The following is a 22,879-nucleotide window of genomic DNA, read 5'->3' as shown; positions in this document are numbered from 1 at the left end:
TGTTTTTGAAAAAGAGGAAGCGCTGTAATTATTAATACTGATTGGGGAAGCTTTATAAACATTTAAGTGAGAGCAATGACCTCAAGTCTGTTCCTGTGATTCTTCAGAAAGCATCTTCTATACAGTTAGCCAAGTTTCCAGGGTAGTTTCCATACACCTGCAGCATCTCCATGGACATCCTCCAGTCTGAAAGCTGATAAGGTGTCTTTACCTTAGTTACTTTCAGAGAGGAGGAGGTATTTAATCTCCCATGCGGATGGGGGATGGGGTGGGTGGGAAGCGACAACAGCAGAGCTCTCTACAGGCAGAGCTAGCCAGAAAAAGTCAGCTCTGCCACCTTCAAGCATCTGCTCAGTGTTGCAAATAGACAGTACAGTGACCACAGGGGTGATTTAGCAGCTGGTTGCACTGCTGAGAAATTACCATTTTTGGATTTTAAAATTTGATTACTGGGGAGTGGATGTTCAAGTGGTTGAGTGCCTTCTTCCTGTGTACAAGGTCCTGGGTTCAATCCCCAGTACCTCCTAAAAACAAACAAAAACAACCAACTCTCATCGGGGAGTGGATGTAGCTCAGCATTTGAGTTCCTGCTTCCCATGTACAAGGCCCTGGGTTCAATCCCCAGTACCACCTTTAAAAAAAAAATTGATTACTCAGATTTAAATAATAACATTATAATTTTCAGAAGTTAAGTCCCAGATGTTCATTCTGTGATATTCATGATCAGCTTTGGCTGACCCTTGACTCTTTAGCATTTGGCCAAAATACATATTTGATGCGTGTGAGATACAAAGTAAAAAGGGAAAATCCTGACCCATAGCCCACCTTCTTATCCCATACCCCAAAAGTCACCAGCCTTAGTCATTTAGTATGTATCATTCCAAAAATTTTGCATGCCTATACCAAACCTAAAAACACACAATTTTTTCCATCTCTTACTAAGTTGTTACTATATATGCTATCATTGCAACTTGCTTTTTTCATTGATACTGGACATCTTTCCATGCCAGTCAGTACCTGTCCATGTCTTTCTTTTTAATAACCAAGTAGGGAATTGGTTCAGTAATTTATGGCACATCCATACGGTGAAATGGCATCAGCCTTAAAAATCGTGTTTTGGATATTTAATGAGATGAAAAGAATGACTGAAATTATTTAAGTACAAGAAAGTTGGGAAGCGAATATGCCTTAAGTGATAGAGCTTCTGTCTACCATATGGGAGGACCTGGGTTCGATCCCTGGGACTTCCTGGTAAAAAAGAAGAAAAAGCATTCCCACACGGTGAGCCAGTGCCCACACAAGTGATTCCAGCAGCAAGATAATGATACATCAAAGAGAGACAAGGGGAGAGTCAAGGTGAAGCACAGCAGATACCAGGAACTGCTGTGGCGCAGCTGATAGGGAACCTCTCTCCCCATCCAGGGTCTCCAGGATTGAATCCTGGTGAATCCTAAAGGAGAGAAAATGAGAAGAGAAGACACAGACAGCTAAAACAGCAGGGTGGGAGGAGGGAAAGAGGTGGAAATAAATACATCTTTAAAAAAAAAAAAGAAAGTAGTCAATGGGGCTCTATTGTAAAAAGGAAGGAGAGAATGCATACAAGGGCCAATTGGCAGTGTTTTATTTAACTTAGTTTTAAGTTTTTATTTTAGCTGCCTTCTATTTTTTATCAATAAGGAATTCAAATCATTGTAGAGCAATCAGAAAATACCAATGAGCACAATAGAAGAAGAAAAGCCTGTAGTCCTAAAACATTAGTCCTTTGCCAGGCATCATTCCAAGTTTTCTGAATATTCTATGGTAATTGTGTTATGACTTTATTTTCAAAAAAGGTGGGGTATAACCCCCTTTTTAAAAAATCTTATTTCCTGACGCTGTCTGTGTGTTTGAAGGAGACAAACCCCACAAGTGTGAGGTCTGTGGCAAGTGCTTTAGCCGGAAGGACAAGCTGAAGACGCACATGCGGTGCCACACTGGCGTGAAGCCCTACAAGTGTAAAACGTGTGACTATGCCGCGGCCGACAGCAGCAGCCTGAACAAGCACCTGCGCATACACTCTGACGAGCGCCCCTTCAAATGCCAGATCTGCCCCTATGCCAGCCGGAACTCCAGCCAGCTCACCGTCCACCTCCGATCCCACACGGGTAAGTGACCAATGGTGCTTTCTCCCTTTGCTCCTAACTTCCTTGAGCTTCAGTCATCAGCATTTTAAAGCATCTTAAGGAACCTAGATCATAACTTAAGTAAATGATGTAGGCGTGTCTTGGCAAGCCCATTGCTTGTAGTGTTGCTTGTCATCTGCCCATAAGAAACTTTTTCAGAAGTAAAATAGGGAGGAAAAAAAATCAAATGTGTGACTTCATGTATGTCTTTATGTAACTTTATAACTTAGTCACTAGAAAGAATGTAATTGAGGAGGTAAAGGAAATAGAAATATAAACAATGCATCTGTCTTAATGAATTTCTATATACTGTATATTTAGTTAGGCATTTCAGTCATTTTATTAAGTCTTCTTGACTAGTTCAGCATGGGATACTAAACTGAAAAATACATTAGCAAACTTGGCAAGAGTAGGTAACTCAACAAGTCATGTGCATTTTCCTTTGGCGAGTATATCAATTAGCTTTTAATGATACTGTGTAACAACAACCACAAAATCTCACTGGCAGATAATAGTAAGCATTTTTTACTCTTATTCCTGAGGACAGGTGAGGGTTAGCTAGACAATTCTGTCATTCTTGGTTGGGCTTGATCACTTGTGTGGAGTGGGCTAGGTGACCCCTAATCTTCACTGGGGCTATCTGCTCTCCTCATATCCTTATCCTTATCCCAGGCCTAGTGGACTAGCCCCAATTAGTCCTTCTCCAAGCAATGACAGTGGTACAAACAGGCAAGCTCCATTATGTAAGCCCATATCAAGCCTTTGCTTACATGAAGTTTGCAAGCCTCCCATTGGCTACAGCAAGCCATATGTTTGGTCCTGGTGTCAAGAGGTGGGGCTGAACTCACCCACAGTGGGCACCGCAAGGCAAAGGTCAGAAAAGTGAGAGGGAGTAAAGAATTGGGGCCAATTTTTCAAACAACTACAGTCTGCCTTCATGCCCACCACCGTTCACATCTCTCCACATGCAAATGCACTCCCTCCCTCCCAAGACCTCCACGAGTCTCATCCAGTCATAGGGTTGGGCCTGAAGACCAGTGTCTTGTGATCTTCATCAGGGCAGAATATGGCTCCTCTCAATCTAGGGGCCTTTGAAGTAAAAAAGACAAATCGTCTACTCCTACCCCCAACATACAATGGTAAAATAATTATGGTAATTATGATAATCCTGTCATTCAAGAGGGAAAGAATGGAGGTGTTTGGCAGTCACTGGTCCGTAGCATTTCTGAAATCCCTCTGGACAAATGTTCCCGGTCTCCTCACCCTGGAGACAGACACTGTTTCTTTAGTAGGTCTTGACTCAGCTCTTGGCTTTTAACTCCACCATTGGAATGAACTTTCTATCACCTTTCTTAGCCATTTCTGAATAGGATTGGAAACTGAGTACTTTGAGAAACTTTCTCAGACTGCTTCCTGCCTACTAAAAACCAGGTCCTTTTTGCACTTAGTTTTAGTCTTGGCTGATAACAATTTTGCCCTTAGAGCTGTCTTTAAAACTTAGTGAGTTTCTGGGTATCCATTAGCCAGAAATCACTACCCATAAGTCTTTTGGAGACTTGCCTCTTTCTCTAAACTCAATTATGGGCAATTTCAGCATATCAGACTTTGTGGGTGGAGTTCCTTGAGATTTCTAAGAGTGCTTTTGTCCAGGTTAGAGAGCCTGCTTGACACTAACTGGGCTTTGACAGGAGTCTTACAGTCACAGTTCTCATTTGGTCTTTATTCTGTGGTCAATTCCTTGGATACCTTTGTCTGCAGACTTTACCTTACTTTGAACATCTTTTGCTAGTTGGAGAGGCTGGAGATGAGAAACTTTATATATCCCAGCAGCTCTGAGACTTTCTATATTTCCTCTAAATTCTGCTTAGAAAATGACTGGGACTTTTTGGGGCTTGTCTCTTTGTTATGGTACCTTGTCACATGCAGCTTGTAAGTCACTTTCACTGTTCTGCCTGAATTTAATCTCTTTGCTCAAGTTCAAATGTTTATTAGGTTACGTGTATTTTCTACCAAGTTACCACAGGTGACAGTTGACCAAATGTTTTGCCATTAAATAGTATGATTTGCTATTTTTCCAGCCCCCATATGCTACCCAATTACAAAGCCAACGCTACATATTTGGAATTCTCCTGTAGCTTAAGTAAGCATCCCGTTTCTAGGTCCTAATATTGTATCAGTTATCTATTGTCACAATAATGCAGCATAACAAAAACAAAAACACAAAAACACAGTGACATACAATGATAAGCCTTTTTTGTTTACTCATTGGAGATCAGCTGGGTGTCAGCTAGGCAGTTTTGCTGATCTTGGCCGGGCTCACGTATATATCTGGGGATCTGGTGGCTGTGGGTTGGCTGTCCACCGACCTTAACTGGGGCAGTCTGTCTCTGTTCTGTGTCTGTCCTCTTCCTGGGACCAGTAGGCCAGGCCAGGCTTGACCTTCTCATGGCAGTGATAGAAATGTAAGTGAGCAAGCCCCAATGTGCAAGCCCATTTCAAGCTATTACATTCATTACTTAGCATCCTATTGACCAAATCAAATGACATGGTTGGGCCTATTGTCAGGAATCATGGCAAACCATCCTGCCCCTGGTGGGAGAGTATACATAATTATATGGCAGAGATCATGGCTACAGGGAGGATGGGGGAGAATTTGGGAGCCATTTTTGTAGCTACCACAAGTGAAGATATTAGCATTACAGATATTCTGCCCAACCGATTTTCTTCAGAAATCTCCCCAGCCTAAGTTAGAGGGACTGAATGATTCACTTATGATTCAGAATCATTTTGACTTATAAAGATGAACTTGTCTTTTATAGTATCATAATTAAGTTGGGCTAGAAAAGATGCGTTTTCTAAAAATTTTAATGTGGGCCATTTTATTTACTATCGCCAGGAAATGTTCACTTTCTTTTTTATTCATCTCTGGCACTTGTAAAATTTTAAATGAATAGGATTTTTTTTCCCCTTCCATTGATTTGATCAGCTCCATGTTCATTCATCATGGTTACAACCTAAACTCAAGAAAGATTTCTGAGCTTAAATATATCAGTCACTTATTCATTCAACAAACATTCATTGTACCAGACACTGTGAGGATCAGATAGTAGAAGGAATGAACATAATCATTCGCTTCAGAGAATTTACAGTCCAGTGAGAATATTTCTTGATCTGTATGGCTTATTTAAGAAACAAATCAATGGTTTAAAAAAGAAGAAGAAAAAGGCACGTCAAACCTCATATTCTTATCAAAAAGTTAGGAAGTGCAACTCAGCTGTGAGATTTGGTTGTCTGGTTTCTCAGGAGCTCACCTCTGCAGATTCCAAGGAATGAAGAGATCAACACTCTAATTTAGGCGGAGACATAGCTGGAAAACTTAGTAGAACATCCTGGAGCAGGGGTTCTTCATCTGGGTCCACAGACCCCTCTTCCCGGGGGTCCATGAATAAAGTTTAGCAGGTTCATGTACTTGGATGGGAAAAACATTCCTTCTTCATTTTCACTAACCTCTACTGAAATTTGGTGTGTCCTTCAATTATGAAAGTAGGCAAAAAATCTCCTAACTGCATGTGACCTTGTCATGAGCAGAAGTCGCAGACATATTCGTAATACATCACAGCCATTGTAGATAGATCAAAATGTCTTTTATGCTTTCCTCTAGAAACCATCATAGTTATCAGACCCATCATGAATGCTTATTATTTAATGTGTTAATAAAGAGCATATATTGCTGTCTCACAGATTTTTTCTTTTAATATTTTGATAACAATTTCACTATAATTGACTTATAGTCTTTTATTTTAGTGTATTTTGTGCATTAAATTTTCATTTTGGTTTATTTTGGCATTCTGAGAAAAGGGGTCCATGGACTTCCCTAAACTGCCAAAAGGGGCCATGGCATAAAAAAGGTTAAGCACAACATTCCAGAGCAAGGGTGGGCAAACGTTTTCTGTAAAGAGCCAGAATATCCCAACTACTCAGCTCTGCCATTGTAGCACAAAAGCAGCTAGAGACAACACCAAAACAAATGGCACAGCTGTGTTCCAATAAAACTTTATGTATAAAGTGGGCGGGATTCAGCCTGTGGCCCGTAGTTGACCAGTCCCTGTCCTAGAGGTTGGTGCACGTGGTCTTTGTGTTATTTTAGTCGTATGGAGCCTTATTTGAGTTTAGGTTTCTCAGTTTTCTAACAGCCTGCTAAATTTCTCCCTGCCATAGTTAATTGCATGTATTAAGCAGTTTATGGTGATGTTTTAGATCCTCTACCAAAAAGCTGGGCTACAATCCCTGCTCTTGAGCTTATGGCCTAAGAATGTCTATGTATAATTTACCTAGCAGTTAAGAACCGGGGGTGGGATCCAAGCTCTGTCATGTATTACTGGGTGACCAAGAACAAGTGATCTGGTCGTCTCATGGTCCAGTAGTGTAACCAATCATAAGAACCTGCCTTCCGGGGGTGTTTGGGAGCTTCAGATTGCAAAGGCTCAGCAGAATGTCTGGCATTCCAGAAGCAACGGAAGAATGTTAGCTGCTGTTATTTTACTTCCTTAAACAATATCCAGCTGGGCGGGCTCACCAATTTGCTTCAAATATCAGTGCCTTAGATAATCTGGGCTTGACATTCCTTGAGGAAATAAATTTGGAAGATCTTGTCCATTCAGAAGTTTGCAATTTCACTTTCCCTGCTCATCTTTAGGTGAAGATGAATTTAAAGGGGAAAAAAAACAAAAAACAAGCAGCTGGATTTTATAACTTCACAAGTAAAGAATGCAGCTGGCAAAGTGGGATAAGTAAATTTTGCGCAATAAACGTCTTTATTAATAAAAATCTGCATGACATAGAAGCTGGGTGTTTCAATCATTTTATAAAGGATACCCTCACGGTGCAGCACAGAGCTGACTGCTTTGAACATTGAATCAGTTACAACATATCACTCAACCAAAATCAACGGATTGTGCAAAATCCTACAACTATGAACCACTAACAACAGAGCGGGCACGTTAACTATGTGAACGATAGCCTGATTGTTTTTCAAGAATATCTAAATATACTGGCAAATCTCATTTGATTTGGGACAACTGAATAGCTCTTTTCAGTCTCCCGGCTTCCTTCGGGCTTTACAACTCTAGCCGTGGTTCAGGTTTGGGGAAAGACAGGAAGCCCTTGGCTGCGTTTTGTTTTCTCCCAGGGGCTGCTAGGAGCTGCAGTTAGAAGGCCTGCACCCGCCTGCCTTGGTATAAGCGGTTTTCTGGTGTGTGCTTCGGGGGGATCCGCTGTGGTTGTTGCCTGCCTGTTCTTATCGAAACTCACCTTGTGTTGACAGGGGATGCCCCCTTCCAGTGCTGGCTCTGTAGCGCCAAGTTCAAAATCAGCTCGGACTTGAAAAGGCACATGCGTGTGCACTCGGGGGAGAAGCCTTTCAAGTGCGAGTTCTGCAACGTCCGCTGCACCATGAAGGGGAACCTCAAGTCGCACATCCGCATCAAGCACAGCGGGAATAACTTCAAGTGTCCGCACTGCGACTTCCTGGGCGATAGCAAAGCCACGCTGCGGAAGCACAGCCGGGTGCACCAGTCGGAGCACCCCGAGAAGTGCTCCGAGTGCAGCTACTCCTGCTCCAGCAAGGCCGCCCTGCGCATCCACGAGCGCATCCACTGCACCGACCGTCCCTTCAAGTGCGGTTACTGCAGCTTTGACACCAAGCAGCCCAGCAACCTGAGCAAGCACATGAAGAAGTTCCACGGGGACTTGGTCAAGGCCGAGGTCTTGGAGAGGAAAGACACGGCCAGGCAGAGCGGCCGGCAGGTGGCCAGGCTGGACGCCAAGAAGACTTTTCACTGTGACGTCTGCGACGCCTCCTTCATGCGGGAGGACTCGCTCCGCAGCCACAAGAGGCAGCACAGTGAGTATAACGAGAACAAGAACACAGACGTGACCATCTTCCAGTTCCAGATCGACCCCAACAAGCAGCCCCCGGCACCCCTTGCTGTGGGGCATCTCCAGGTGCCCCTCCCGCCCGGCCAAGCGCCCCAGTTCGGGGAGGGGAGGGTCAAGATCATTGTGGGGCATCAAGTGCCCCAGACCAACGCCATCGTCCAGGCCGCCACCGCTGCCGCGGTCAATATCGTGCCGCCGGCCCTGGTGGCTCAGGGCACGGAGGAGCTCCCGGGGAATGGCCGCCTGCAGATCCTGCGCCAGGTCAGTCTGATGGCCCCTCCTCAGTCCTCAGGGTGTTCGAGCGAGGCGGGAGCCATGGCCCAGCCGGCTGTCCTGCTGACCGCTCACGGCCAGGGGGACGGAGCTGCCCTGCACCAGGCTCTGATCCCCTCGGCCCCGGGAGGCGCCCCGGAAGGCTCCGGCAGCCAGACTTTCATCACCAGCTCCGGCATCGCTTGCACTGACTTTGAAGGCCTTAACGCTCTGATTCAGGAGGGGGCGGCTGAAGTGACCGTGGTCAGTGACGGAGGCCAGAGCATCGCCGTGGCCACCACGGCTCCGCCCATATTCTCCTCCTCCTCGCAGCAAGAGCTCCCCAAGCAGACCTACTCCATCATTCAAGGAGGGACCCACTCGGCTTTGCTCTGTCCAGCAGATTCCATCCCTGATTAGTTCCTAAAAGTAAAAATGTAAAGAAGGAGGAAGGAAGAATAAGTGACCAAAAGAAAAGTCACAAGTAGAATTCTCTGAGAGGTTTGCTCATAATGGTTTTAAGGATTGATGTGGATTTCTGCCCCCTGCCCGGAAATAAGTTGTAATTTTTTATGCTTACTCTTAATTTTTTAATACCATAATGATTTTGAGAGCGCCTGTGAATTGCCGCGTTATAACTTGTAGGATCCGGTTAGGGGGGTTGAAAGATATTAAATGCATTAAGTAGTAGTGGATACATCCGTTTGTTTCCAACTTGATTTCCCCACTCTAATAAAGGTTTTTCCACGCCATTCCATTTGTGTAGTAGATGGTACTTCCCAGCCTCTCTTAAGTCCCCGACCAGAAGACGTTTGGGCATTAGTCGTTCAGTACACGGACACAGATCTATTGGCATGACATAATGTCCCATGGATACTTGACAAAAGAAAAATGCTAAATGCTGATAAGCAAAAAAAAAAGGAATGGTTTCCTAAGTAAATTGATATATGATTAAAATATACTGAATGTTAATGATTCTTTAGAGTCAAGGTGTGATTTAGACAGGAGGGGATGTGAGTCATCATCATAGAGTTAAAGCAAACCCAAAGAAGCAAAGGTTTTTAGTCCACTCTCATATATTTCACACAAACGTCTTATCTCCTATACAGTAAGATTAAATTGGTGCGGCACCTACAGTGACCCAATAACCCTTTTCATTTTGAGACCCCAGACTGACTATCCTGATATTTCTGTTTAGATGCAAATATAATGCAAGTTCCTATGAACATTGAGGACAGAATTTTCTAGGGCATCCTTTTTTTACATATTAATATCTGCAAATTCAGGGTCCAGATGAATAGGGTTGTAAAAGCCCCTGGGTTTTTCCAAAGCACAGACTATATTGAAAAAGGGAGGATTCAAATTTTATGGTTTTAAATTGAAGTGGTGCTTGATCAGTAGGTGGTGCCAGAGAGCATGCCAGAATTACCCTGGTTTATGTACTGCCTCTTAATATTTATGTACTATCTCCTTCATCTCTGATTTCTGGGCCTCTGGCATGATCTTCATCTCATGGTGAGCTCTTAATAAATGTTGAACGAATGAAGCATGCTCTTAGAGAAAGGACTGGTGAGGAAGGGAAGTTACTCCTGTGACAGAAGGTTATTTAAAATGTCTTGAGGTACTTCCATACATTTAGATACATTTTTACCAGTTGTCTGGGCTTTCATTCTTTCCTGCACGCATAAATTAATTTAATCAGAACTGCCAGGCAGATTATCTGACTTCTTGTACATGAAGATATGATTTTCACCTTTTGTGTGTCTGTGTATATGTGTGTGTGTGATAAAGTAGGGAAATATAAAATGGTGCTTTGGAAACCTTGAGGGTTTGCTCCCTGTCAATGGAAAATCAGCTTCCCTTAGGAAACAGCTATCGAGTTAGAGCTGGATTTTCTCTCCTTTCTTCCTTTCTTTTCATATTTAATATTTGAACACAATTCTGATGACTCCCTGTGTTTTCTTTGCCAGAATTTCTTTTATTTTCCTACCAGCAAAGGCAATTATGAATTATTAACCATGGTTTTGTTAAGAAATAGAAAAAGCTTGTAGCATAGTGTATTAATATTTGAATAATTTCATCACTTTGGCATGATTGTTTGAGTTCTTTAGAAAATTATTTGGCTACTGAATTTGACCTGGGAAGCTTCTACTCTCCCGAACCGGTTTTCTATATCTCTTTATCCCCAGAGTGCCTTTTAACTTTTAAAATGATCCTTTCCACATTAAAAATGTTAAATATATTCAGAGTAGAAATTTTGGGAAAAACAAAATTATTAAGAAAAAATTACTAATAACAGTCCACCCAGACTTAAAAATTGTAACCATTTGATGGCCGCCCTTCTAAACTTTTCTGTGTTAATTTATGCATGTTTTCCACTCGAATTATAAAGTTGAGGTTGAATTGGGCCTAATATTTTCTTATTACTATATTTCCTTTTTTATATCTTTATATCGCTACCTAGCTGTTGCTCTCCATAAATATATATGCATTTACAGGCACACATGCATTTTGGATGTTTTTTTTTTTTAACGAACTAGCAAACAGCAAAACTCATTCCTTGCACTAAACTATGTACAGACAAGGCAACAACCCCAAGCCCCCTCCCTAGCCTCACCCCACTCAAGATAAATAATGTTAGATTTTCTTTGTTTTCATACCAATATACCTAGACTCAAAAGATTGCATATGAAGGGATTTTTCCTCTTTTTGGCAATAATTGTATCACAGGATGTGCATTCCAACTTGGTGGGTTTTTTTTCATTTTTATATCTTTTTTGTTTAAAGATACATAAATCACACACAAAAAACTTGTTTTTCTTATTCCCTTTTAAGGTTCCTGTGGGTCAATACAAATCTCCCTAACTTTAAAAAAAAAAAAAAAATAGAATAAAAAGTCAGTTCTTTTTTTTAATTTGCTGTAAAATATTCCATAGTATGACCAACCCAGGCTTTATTCAAACATCTTCCTATCATGGACCTTTCAGTTTTGTTTTTGTTTTTGTTTTTGTTTTTGGCCCTTAACAAACTGTGGCAGTAAACATCCTATGGAATTCCTTATGTGCATTATCAGTTGCCTTTTCTTCTCTTCAGGTTAGATTTCCAAAAGTGACTTTCAGTGAGTTTGTATAGTTTGTACTTGCATAGATACACTCAGGTTACTTTTTCAGTGAAAGTGTCATCCGTGGTGTGGGCCCAAAGTCACCAACCCTGGATGTTCTGAATCTTTTGAACTCTTGTCAACTTAATGAGCGAAGTGGTTGTTTGGCCTCTGGGCAGCTCTCAGCTGGGGTTTTGATTGCTTTTCCGGGACATCTCAGCCTGGGTTTCTTTTCCATCTTTCCATCTTTCATCTGCCCTGGTTTTTCTCTGGGGGTTGGGGTGTTGTCTGGCAAATTTCACCCATTTATAGTCTGCTTTTGGCTTGCATGGTGGCACGTTACCTTGCAAAAGTAACTATCATTTTATGGAGTCAGCTTCTTCTGTTGCTTTATTTGTGGCTCCTGTGTTTTCTGTCTTCAGAAAGTCCTTCCTTCCTCTGAGATTGAATGGGTATTTTCTTCTAATGGTTTGTTTGTTGTTTTTAGTTAGCACCTCAATGCAGCCAGAATTCATATTTATAAATGTGTAAGGTGGAAATTGCTGGCCACCTGTGCCAGGACCGTTTGTTAAATAAAATATTCTTTTCCCCAGAACTGAAATTCTAATTTTGCCTTTTGTTCAGGTGAATTTCACAAGTACAGTTTCATCTATTTCTGGAATCTCTGTTCTGCCCTCTGATCTTTGTATTTTCTCTGGTTTGCCAATGTCACCTGTTCTGATTATATTAGCACTAAGGTAGCCTTAATATCTTTAAGACTTACAAAGCCTCCCTTGAGCTATTCTTTCCCAAAATTTTGTTAGCAATTCTTAGATATTCATTCTTCCAAATGAACTGTCATTTTATCCAGTCCTGTTCCACCTCACTTCCCCCACCAAAAAAAAAAAAAATTGAGATTTTGATTAGAATCATATCAATGTTAAATATGAACTTGTGAAAAGAATGACTTTTTAAACATTGTTAAATCTCCCACCCAAAGACCTTTATTTACTCTTCTTGTAAACATTGTTATAAAATCATATAGGTGGGAAGCGGATGTGGCTCTAGAGATCGGGCTCCTGTCTACCATATGGGAGGCCCTGGATTCGCTTCCTGGAGTCTCCTGGTAAAGGCAAGCTGGCCCACACCGCAGAGAGCTGGCAGCCCGGAGAGCTGGCGCAGCAAGGTGATGAAACAAAGGGAGACAAGCAAATACAGAAGAATGAGCAGCAAATGGACACGGAGAGCAGACAGCCAGCACAAGCAGCAAGGGGGGGGAATAAAGTAAATCTTAAATAAATTTTAAAAAATCATATAGGGAAGCAGATGTGGCTGAAGTGATAGAGCTTCTGCCTACCATATGGGAGGATCTGGGTTCAATCCCTGGGGCTTCCTGGTGATAAGAAGAGAAAGCATGCCTGCGCGGCAAGCCAGTGCCTGCGCGAGTGCCTATGTGGTGATCCAGTGCCCTGTGCAAATGAGTCACTCAGCAAGATGACACATCAAGGGAGAGACAAGGGGAGACTCAAGGTGAAGCACAGTAGAGGCCAAGAACTGAGGTGGCACAATTGACAGGGAACCTCTCTCCCCATCAGAGGTCTCCAGGCTCAAATCCCAGTGAATCCTAGAGAAGAGAAAATGAGAAGACAACACAGACAGCAAAAAAACAGCAGGGCAGGAGGACGGGAAGGGGGGAAAATAAAAAATAAATAAATTTTTGGAAAAAAATAGTAAATGTACATCAGGGCACATATCAGGGCAATCAAAATTTTTAAAAATCTTAATAGTTTTCTTCATATACAGTCTATTCTTTTTATATAAGGTCTATACGTTTCTTATAACTTTTGTTGTAATTATAAATAGGATTTTCTCCATTTTAAAATAACTTTCTTGCAAGCATAAAGAAAAGCTATTTTTGGTATATTTGTCTACATTGTGCTGCCTTAGCAAATATCTTACTAATAAATAAGTGTATTACAAAATCTTGGTCTCTGATAAATATGATTCGTGATAATCATATGAAATAGTTGCCTCATTTACAGATTACTTCATCTTTTCCCTTACATTCATACTGCTCATTTTGTTGTCTTGACCTATTGCAGTAGCCAGAACTTCCAAACAACACTAATTTAGTTAGTATCCCTATTTTATTCTATTTTTAACTTGAATTCCAATTTAACACACTGTTTCTTTGACATGATGGTTTTTGTATTTCACTTAGAGTTTTTTGGTTTTTTTGCTTTTGTTTTTTCATTAGGTACCGGGGACTGAACCCAGGACCTTGTATGTGGGAAGCCAGCGCTCAACAACTGAGCTACATAGGTTTCCCTGACTTGACTTGTTCTTTTATTTTGCTTGTTGTTTTGTTTTTGTTTTCAAGAGACACTGAGAATCGAACCTGGGATGTGGGGGGCAGGTGCTCAACCGCTTGAGCCACTTACTCCCACTTAGAATTTTTATCAAAGTGCATTGCTGAATTTTATGAAATGTCGTCTACATCTTTTTATATAAGTATTTGGGTTTTGCCTTTAAATATGTTGATGGAGTGAATTAGTGCAAGAGATATACTTGTGTTGAATCACCTTGCATTCCTGGAGCGAACCTTCTTGATCCTGTTGGGTTATTCTTCAGTACATTGCTGGATTTCCTTTCTAATATTTTATATGGAATTTTTACAATTATATGCACAAGTGAACTTGAACCCTAGTATTCTTTTTTTGTGGTAGCTCTATCTGATGTTTGTTTGCTTGCTTGTTGTACGTTTACTACTCTGAAAATAAATTGGAACTCTTTCCTTCTTTTTCAGTGACGTGGAATCAGGTTAGACAAAGCTCAGCAGCAAAATTATCTGGGCCTGATGCCCTTTTTCATTGTGCATTCTTAACAACTTTATCATTTTTTTTCTGTAATTACTGGTCTGTTCAGGTTTTCTATTTCATCTGGATCCATATTGATAGTTTATATTTTGCCCCAAAAAAATCATTCACTTTCCTCTCAATTTTCAAATCTATATAATTCTGTTTAACATTCTCTTAGAAGTTAATATCTTTGCGTTTTGGGTCTATTGGCTTTCTTATTAGATTATTATAGTGTATATTTTTGGTCTTCTTAGTTTGCCAAGGGCTTGTCTATTTTGTCATTTGTTTCCAAATGAAAATGCAGGTTTTGCTTTTATTTACTTGTTCTCTGCTCCCTCTCCCATTTTATTCATTTCAGCTTTTGTTTTTATTCTTTCTTACTGCTCTTTCAATTTTGTTATTCTAATTTTCCTATCTTAAGTTCTCTCTCTCTTTTTTTTAAAGATTTATTTATTTATTTATTCCCTCCCCTCGCCCCGCGCCGCGCCGGTTGTCTGTTCTCTGTGTCTATTTGCTGCGTCATCGTCTTTGTCCACTTCTGTTGTTGTCAGCGACATGGGAATCTGTGTTTCTTTTTGTTGTGTCATCTTGTTGTGTCAGCTCTCCGTGTGTGTGGCGCCATTCCTGGGCAGGCTGCACTTTATTTCGCGCTGGGCGGCTCTCCTTACCGGGCGCACTCCTTGCACGTGGGGCTCCCCTGTGCAGGGGACACCCCTGCGTGGCAGGGCACTCCTTGCGCACATCAGCACTGCGCATGGGCCAGCTGCACACAGGTCAAGGAGGCCCAGGGTTTGAACCGAGGACCTGCCATGTGGTAGGCGGATGCCCTAACCATTGGGCCAAGCCCACCTGTCTTAGGTTCTCTTGTTTTCAGTCTTTAATAATAAAAGCATTTGAAGGTTAAGTTTCCCGTTATGACTTCACTTATGCTTAAAGATAATTTTTTGAAGTTTTAATCATGACTGTCCTACAGATATAAAAAGACTGTCAAGATTTCATTTAATTACCAATAAATGAGGGAAAGAAGACTTCAATAAGTAGTAAACAATCAGGAATGCTAAAATCATTTTCAAGCAGAGAAAAAGCTGACCAGGATTCCTAGGGCAACAATCAATTGCATTCCACTAGACAAAATCTGTTTGCATTCCTAAGGATGAGTCATTTGCACTATTATACATTCCTACAATTTGCAAAATTGTGAAAGACATTGAAAGGCACTAACCTGCACAGAATCAGATAATCTGCTGGAGTGGGGATGAGGTGGCGGATGGGGGGTGGGGAATGTTTTTGAAAGTTTTTGAAAATATCTGTATTGCTACAGATTTTCTATATGAAGTTTCCTTTTATAAACTTCTAGATACTTTAATTTTAGAGTTGATTTGTTTATTTGAGAAGGAGGAGTGGGGCAGAATCCAGATATTATATTTCTTATTTTTCAAGTAATTACAGTTTGGGAAACAATATTTTGGTTTTTAGTTTCTGATGTTAATGGACTTAGGTCTGAGAATCTGACCAGTAAATACGTAGGTTTATTTTTATAATTTATTAAGGTTTTCTTTCTGGTCATGTACTTGACCAAATTTTATAAATGTTTTGTGAGTATCAGATAAGTTTTTCTATGAATCAAGCATGTTGATTTTGTCGTTTGACTTTTCCAATCCTCCCTTAATTTTTTGTCTTTTTTTTTCAGTTACTAGGGGTTTTTGCTTTATTATATTTTTCCCAAGTTGTTTAAGGCATAAAGGATCAAGACATTGTAAGTTCTTTGTCAATTTTACCTCTTGTTCTTATATTATCTCCCAGGTCTTTTCATTTAATAGCTTTTGGTCTTAAACTACACTTTATCTCATGTGAATATTCTTAGTCCTCTTTTATATTTTATTACATTTGCCTGGTTTATCTTTGCCCCTACTTTTATATTATGTCTTTCTTTATCAGATTCTCTAAGTCTTTATCTTTCATGGAAGACTTAAAATCTTTTGCTTATAAGTAGCAACATATATTTAGTATTATCACTTCCATCCTATTTATTTTTAAATTTGTATTTCTCTATTACTATAACTCAAATGAATATTAGCCATGCCCAAACCTTGCACTGATGAGAGGAGACCTTTGGACCTCAAATCTTTCAACCCCCTCTCCCCAAATCCTGAGTTTTGCTGAGATAGGGTGCATGTTTATTTCTAGGCTTTTCTTACATTTATGTCTCTTACATTCCCAGTCACTTTACCATCTTCCATTTAAACATTCATTGTTTGTTTTTTTTTTTATTTTCCCCTTTCCCGCCACCCTTTTTCCCCAACCCCCGCCCTGCTGTTTTTGCTGTCTGTGTCCATTTGCTGTGTGATCGTCTGTATTCCTGTCACTTATGCTACTTTAGTTCCTGGTTTCTGCTGCGCTTCACCGTGACTCTCCCCTTCATCTCTGTTTTGTTGCATCATCATCTTGCTGTGTGACTCACGCAGGCACTTGCCTCGCCACATGTGCACTCAGATCGCCATGAGGACATTCATGCAGGCACTCGGCTCGCCGTGCAGGTACTCGGTCCGCCATGCAGGCACTGGCTCACCGCGTAGGCACACTTTCTCTTTTTCCTTTTTACCAGGAGGCCCCAGGAATTGAGCCCAGGTCCTCCCATATGATAGGCAGAAGCCCTATCACTTGAGCCACATTCACTTCACTAAACATTCATAGTTCATCACAGTTTCTCCTTCTTCCCCTATCTTGAGATCTTCACTCTGATTTTGTTTTATTCCGTTATAGTACATTCCTCAGAAAAAGCACAGAGGTGGTGCTTCTTTTGTCCTGGCAGTTGATTGATATCTTTGGAAACAGGACTCTCTTCTCTTCCGTAGTCTTTAAATTCTGTTCCAGTGGAGATGAACAATTTGCTACCGATCTGATCCAGTTCTAGGATGCCACAGGCCATGTGGCCAAGCAACGCTGGGACAAAATGGCAGTGCCAGGCGCTCTTCTGGAAACTCGGGACATATCAATAAACAAAAATGATTCTTGCTCTTGCGGAGTCCACCTTCTAATGAGAGGAAACAGGCAATAAACGGGAAACAAAATACATAAGGCCATTATGTATATAGCACTTGGATGTCCTAAAAGGTGTAAATGCTGCTGGGAGAAAAAGAGAAAATTGTGTGTGGTGAGGGGAGTAAGGGGTGAGGAAGAGGGGTTGCAGTTTTAAATAGGGTGGTCACGGGAGGTCCCTCTGAGAAGTTAAAATTGGGACAAAGTCTGGAATGAGGTGAGGGAGAGAAAGAGTGTTCCAGGCAGATGGAGCAACCTATACGAAACCCTCAGACAGGACCATGCCTGGCCTGTCTGAGGCTAATGTGGCCAGAGAAGAGTGAGCAAGGGAACAAGGTGAGGGTAGGAAGTGGGATTGAAGGGAATATTATTTTCTATATTTTCAAATGCCTGGCAAATTTTATAATAATAACTACTACGAAAATAGCAGTTACATTCATCCAGCTAATAGTGGTTGCCCAAAGGGCATACAATAGTGATGAAACAGAAGAACTGGGATCCTTGCCCTCTGGAAACTTATGGTCCAGTACAGCAGCTAGGCAAATAAGCAGTTGTCACAGCACACAACTGCTCTAGTAAGGGGCACAGACATGACAGGGGAGGGCCCAAGGGAGGCTGCCTTGGAAAAGAATGAGTTGAGTCTAAATGACTGCAGAGGCAGAGGAATTGCAGATGAGCATTCTAAGATGGACTGGACATGTGAAGATCTGGGGGAAGCGAGATCATTTGTAACTGGGGCATTTTTCTAGGAGAGAAAAGGCAGATAAAAAGACTTCTCATGGAAAGTTAACTCCTGGGAAGGTAGTTCAAAAGAAGTATACCAAGGGCCAATATTTTAAATATACTACATTTGGCTCTTTTTCTACATTTTCATTCTCCTGAAACTCTACCAATTTTATTTTTGTCATTATTTCAAGCAGGGAAAGGGGCCTTGCTAAACAAGAAATGAAATCCATGCAACACATCTACAAGAAGGACACATCCACCCTCATGTCGATAAGCTTCATACACGTGAAAACTGGTCATCCAAATAGGTCATCTAAGGGGATTTCCTTGAGCATTGAGAGATGTCTCATCCAATCAGATGAAGGCATTCCATGGAGAAGTGATTTCAACAGTCAGGAGAGACACAATTGACATCAGTTGTTCAGCCAACCAGTTCCCCTGAGGGAATTCATCTTGGCCTTCATCAGAGTTCCTATTTTGCAGCCTGCCCTATGGAACTTGGACTTGTGCAACTCGATAGTTGCATGAGACAATCTTATAATATTTCATATTTATAGATATCTCCTGTCAGTTCTGTTTCCTTAGAGAACACCGACTAATAAACTCTAGGAAAGGTGAAAAAAAAAAAAAAATATATATATATATGATCATTTAGACCATGTATATAGCAACCTTTTAGCCCATCAGCTAAATTTGGGCACCTTTGAGAGGGAAGTGGTTACTATTGATAATTATAGAAGGATAGGTGTAAATCAGCCTCTGATTTGCCCTTATTAGTGATGGGAGGCCAAACCCAGAGCTGTAACATAATGACCAATGCTGCCCCTACTGGTAGAGTGCAGCAACCAACCCAGCTAGGCAAAGATTAGGTTCCTATGAGGTGGGTCAGTTTCATAAGAAAAACAATTCACATGACACAAAGTTTTCCACCTAAAGTTGTACATGTAAGCTTATTATTACTGTAATTATATCAGTCTTTATCAATCTGTTTATTAGCTGTGTGATTTTATTTATATTTTCAATACTAGTGGCAGTATAGATTGGACTACTGTTTCCTCATCTGTACCCTTTACCCCTCCCCATTAAACAATTATATTTACCCATTCTTGCCCATTGGCATCGTATCGGGTGGAATATGCTTCCCTGCTCCACCGAGTTTTGGACAAAGCCATGGGACTTGCTTTGGCTGGTGAAATATTAGTGGACCTGGAGGGAAGAGGGTCTTTAAAGGTGCTTTTAAGGTATGATTTGACTCTCAAGTGATCTGCCATGAGAAGAACATGCTCTGTGTAGCTGATGGCCCAAAGAGAAATGAGTAAACACATGGAACAGATCTGAACCCAGCTCACACCCTCTAGCCAAGCCCAACAGAGCCACAGTGAACCCCAGAACCATAAAGAAAGAAAACAAATATTCATGATGGGAAGCCCCTGAGATTTTGAGATGCAGCAAAACCTGACTAATACAGATGACTGTTAGCAAATATCCTCAACCTACCATCTCCTACTGAATTGCCGGAAACTGTTCAGTATTTATATGGATGAATGAAATGTTTGTCTTACAGTACTACTTTAAAGTAACTTTCAGCACAAGATGAGAAAAGTATTTGTCCTTGTAAAGTCTGGATGCAAATATAGCAAGGTCTCTTCTCATCTTGTCTTGCCTCCTTTTCCTTTCCTTCTTTTTTTAAAATTATTTCTGGAAAGCTCCTTTTCCACTAAAGGAAAACCTGCCCACAGGACTCTCTACCCAATCTAATCAAGCTGTGAGCCTCCATATGGGCATCTTTTGGTAAAGGCAGCATTTTCCCTGTTTGCTCCAAGACTCAGTGTCCCCAGGGAAAGATGTGCGAAAGTAATAAAGCGCTGGAAAGGCTTCAGCTTTTATGAGACTTAACACCTTCCTAGAGAGAATCCAGTTCATTTTGAGCTAAATCTGCATTTCCATGTGACTTCAGAAGGATAACTGGAGTTCAGGTTAATTTAAAAGATTGGTGTGTTGAAGGCCCAAGAAGAAATTTACCTTTTTCTTAGTATTATAATTTCTTGCAAGTAAGCAAACCAGCAGTCATCTTAAAGAGCACCTTTCAGCTTAATCCAAGTAGACACCCAAATTACCTTTAAGTAAATGCAGTCATTCTAAGGCTGGATTGTACAGAAGACACAGAGAGACCTGGAACATTTGGCAGTAGAGGATAGTCATTAAGAACAATGGAGGTCAGACAGAATTGGGTTCAAATCCCAGCTCCACATCTTCCCAGATATATGGCCCAGACAAGTGATGTAACCTCTCTGAACTTCAGTTTCTTCTTCTATAAAATGAGGATGATAACAACACCTACTTTACCATGTTGTAAGGAAAGATTGAACAAAGTAATACATGTTAAGTGCCTGGCACATAGTAAACAGGCAATTATTGTAGTTGAATACAGTGGCAGCTTTAATGATCTGCCCTCTCAGTGTTCAGCCATTGATAGTTTATAGTATTCATCTTTAAGGCTGCTCGGGATCCAACCCCTTCCTATGCAGAGGACATCTGTCATTGGGTCAGGCTTGGAGGAAGGCAGTGTCCTCTCCCTATCACACAAGCTGGAGGGCATCAGCTACACCCTCTCCTACCCCCCTAGCAGCTGGGGGACAGGCACATAACCTAGACTTAGCCAATTAGATGCTTCTGCCCAGGACTGAGCAAGTAGGGAGCGATTAAACATAGCGGGAATTAAAATTCGTTCACAGTCGCAGCCTCTTGGCTGAGGTGTAACAGTGTGGAATGGCAGCAGCAGTGGTTTGGGGGGCAGTGGGGCCCAGCTGTAGGGGTTGCCAGTGCATCAGTGCCAGAGATGCTCCCTGAGCATCTCAGCGGACGGTCCCCACAGGGTCCCACAGCCGTGGTTACCGCTGGCCGCCAGCCTCACTCCATCCATTCCTGAGCCTGGGCCTCCACTCCTCCCAGCGATTCCCTCAGCTCGTAGCCTACCAGTAACTTCCTGGTGCAATTGGCCAGCGTCAGTTTCTGTGGCTTATAATCAACAGACCCTAATTAGTACACTCCCAATGGGAGTGATGAATGCCGAGGGCTCCGGTTGTGCAGAACTGGGGGCCGTGCCAACCTTGGAGTCACTGCTTTAGAGCCAGCCTTGCCCTCGTCAAGGACACCAGCTTAGATGGCTTCACCTCTTAACAGTGCAAACCTCAGTGACTTTATGCAGAAAGAGCCCCACCGCCACCGCCACTGCCACTGCCGCCACCACCCTGGGTGCTTTCCTTCCTTCAGAGAGTCCGATGGGAAACAGCCATCAGCCTCAAGGCCGGTGGGGCCTTCAACTTCATCAAAAAAAGGGAACTTTTTAAAGTAAAAATCCCCCAATGCATTTTTTGTAAAACGTTTGAAAAATACAACAAAGTTGAAAGCATTTTTTAGTGAACACCCCTATTCGTTCCACTGAGAATCTATCATTACCATGTTGCGCTATTGCTTTATCACGTACCTATCCATTAGAGTAAATGTTTTCATTGCACAGAGTGAAAAAATTCAAACATTTCAACGTGGTAGAGAATGAAAAGTGATTCTCCTTCTCACACCAGATTTCCAACCCTCTTCCCCAAAAGCCATCACTTGAGGTGGTTTCTTTTGAATTATTTCAGAAATTTTCTATGCTTATATAGGCTATATACATTTTTTTGTGTTTTTTTTTCTTGATTCTTTTTAATGGGCTCTTGCTCTCTAAAATGTCCTGTAGTGTGCCTCTCTTTTTTCCTTTCATTTAACAAGCTATCTTTCATTCAGGAGTCATTCAGTAAACATTTACTGAGCACCTACTGTGTACTAGGCATCCCAAGAGGACAAAGACCCTCATGTGGCAGGTGGCAGGTGGCAGTTCCTCCTTGGCCCTTGGGCTGAGGCTTCCCTGCCAATCTCACTCCTGGGCCTCTCCAGTGGACAGTTTGCACAGGGCAGCTGGGAGAGCAAGCGAGGGCGAGCAAATGGGAGGCCAGTGTCTGTTCATAGTGTCATTTCAGAACTGACTTCCCCTCACTTTTCCCATATCCTGTTTGTTAGAAGCAAGTCACCAGGTCCAGCCCAGGCTCAAGGGGAAGGGACAGCACAGGATGTGAACACTGGGAGGTGGGCATCCTTAGGGGTCAGTGCAGAAGCTTCCCCATAAGAGAGAAGCTGCCAGGGAGGGAAGCAACACCCAGGCAGGGCGAGCTTGGAGTTGCTGAGAGAGGCCCAGCCGCGGAGTCGGCAGGCAAGCCCCTGGATCAAGCTGCCGCTGAAAGAAAAACGGCCTCCTGACCTTCAGTTCTTTGACCCAAATTCTTCTTTTTCCCTTGAGGCTGTTCTGGTTGAGTGATTTATTCCTTGCAGACATAAGAGACTCATTAAGATACTCTCTACTGCAGATACTGAGTCAAAGAGACTTTGAGTATCTTTAGTAATTCTTGGTTAAAAAAAAAGTCATTCTCATTGTCTCCTCCTTTGTATCAAGTCATGCCCCAAACTCTTTACAAACGTCATCTCACTGCAGCCTAATACAGCAGATAGTGTAAGAGTGTCCATTTTACAGATGAGAAAACCAAGGTTCCGAAACAATAAAGCATTTGTCCAGAATTATAGAGCTATGACTTGACCAGGTCTGTCCTACATCTGGGTCTATGTTTTTGAATATTCATTAGGCTGCACTACCCCTCCATAGGGCCTTTTTGGAGAAGAGACCATGCTTTCTATTTCTTTGTAGACTCTTATCAGAAGCCTGAAACTTAAGTACCTTTTCCAGGTATAGTTTTTGTTTTGTTTAGCAATCTAGGAGTAATCTTCAGACCTAC

At 41.8% G+C, this 22,879-nt stretch overlaps 1 protein-coding gene across 9 annotated transcripts in view; it reads left to right on the top strand.

Moving 5' to 3' along the window:
* The window catches only part of ZFP64 (ZFP64 zinc finger protein), a 77,411-nt gene that overhangs the window by 20,112 nt on the left and 34,420 nt on the right, over window positions 1–22,879 (top strand). For 7 of the 9 annotated variants that reach the window (XM_004476970.4, XM_004476969.5, XM_058287238.1 and 4 more), the window contains exons 5-6: window positions 1,893–2,144; window positions 7,486–9,103. In XM_004476970.4, coding sequence (XP_004477027.1) covers window positions 1,893–2,144; window positions 7,486–8,771 — 1,538 coding nt within the window. In that variant the 3' untranslated portion in view covers window positions 8,772–9,103. Of the gene's footprint in view, window positions 1–1,892; window positions 2,145–7,485; window positions 9,104–22,879 lie in introns of those variants that run through there. The other 2 variants (XM_004476971.5, XM_058287236.2) reach the window with 1 other exon arrangement.

Source organism: Dasypus novemcinctus, chromosome 24 (genome assembly GCF_030445035.2).
Source record: "Dasypus novemcinctus isolate mDasNov1 chromosome 24, mDasNov1.1.hap2, whole genome shotgun sequence".
NCBI lineage: Eukaryota > Metazoa > Chordata > Mammalia > Cingulata > Dasypodidae > Dasypus > Dasypus novemcinctus.
This window is presented reverse-complemented; position numbering and strand designations above follow the sequence as displayed.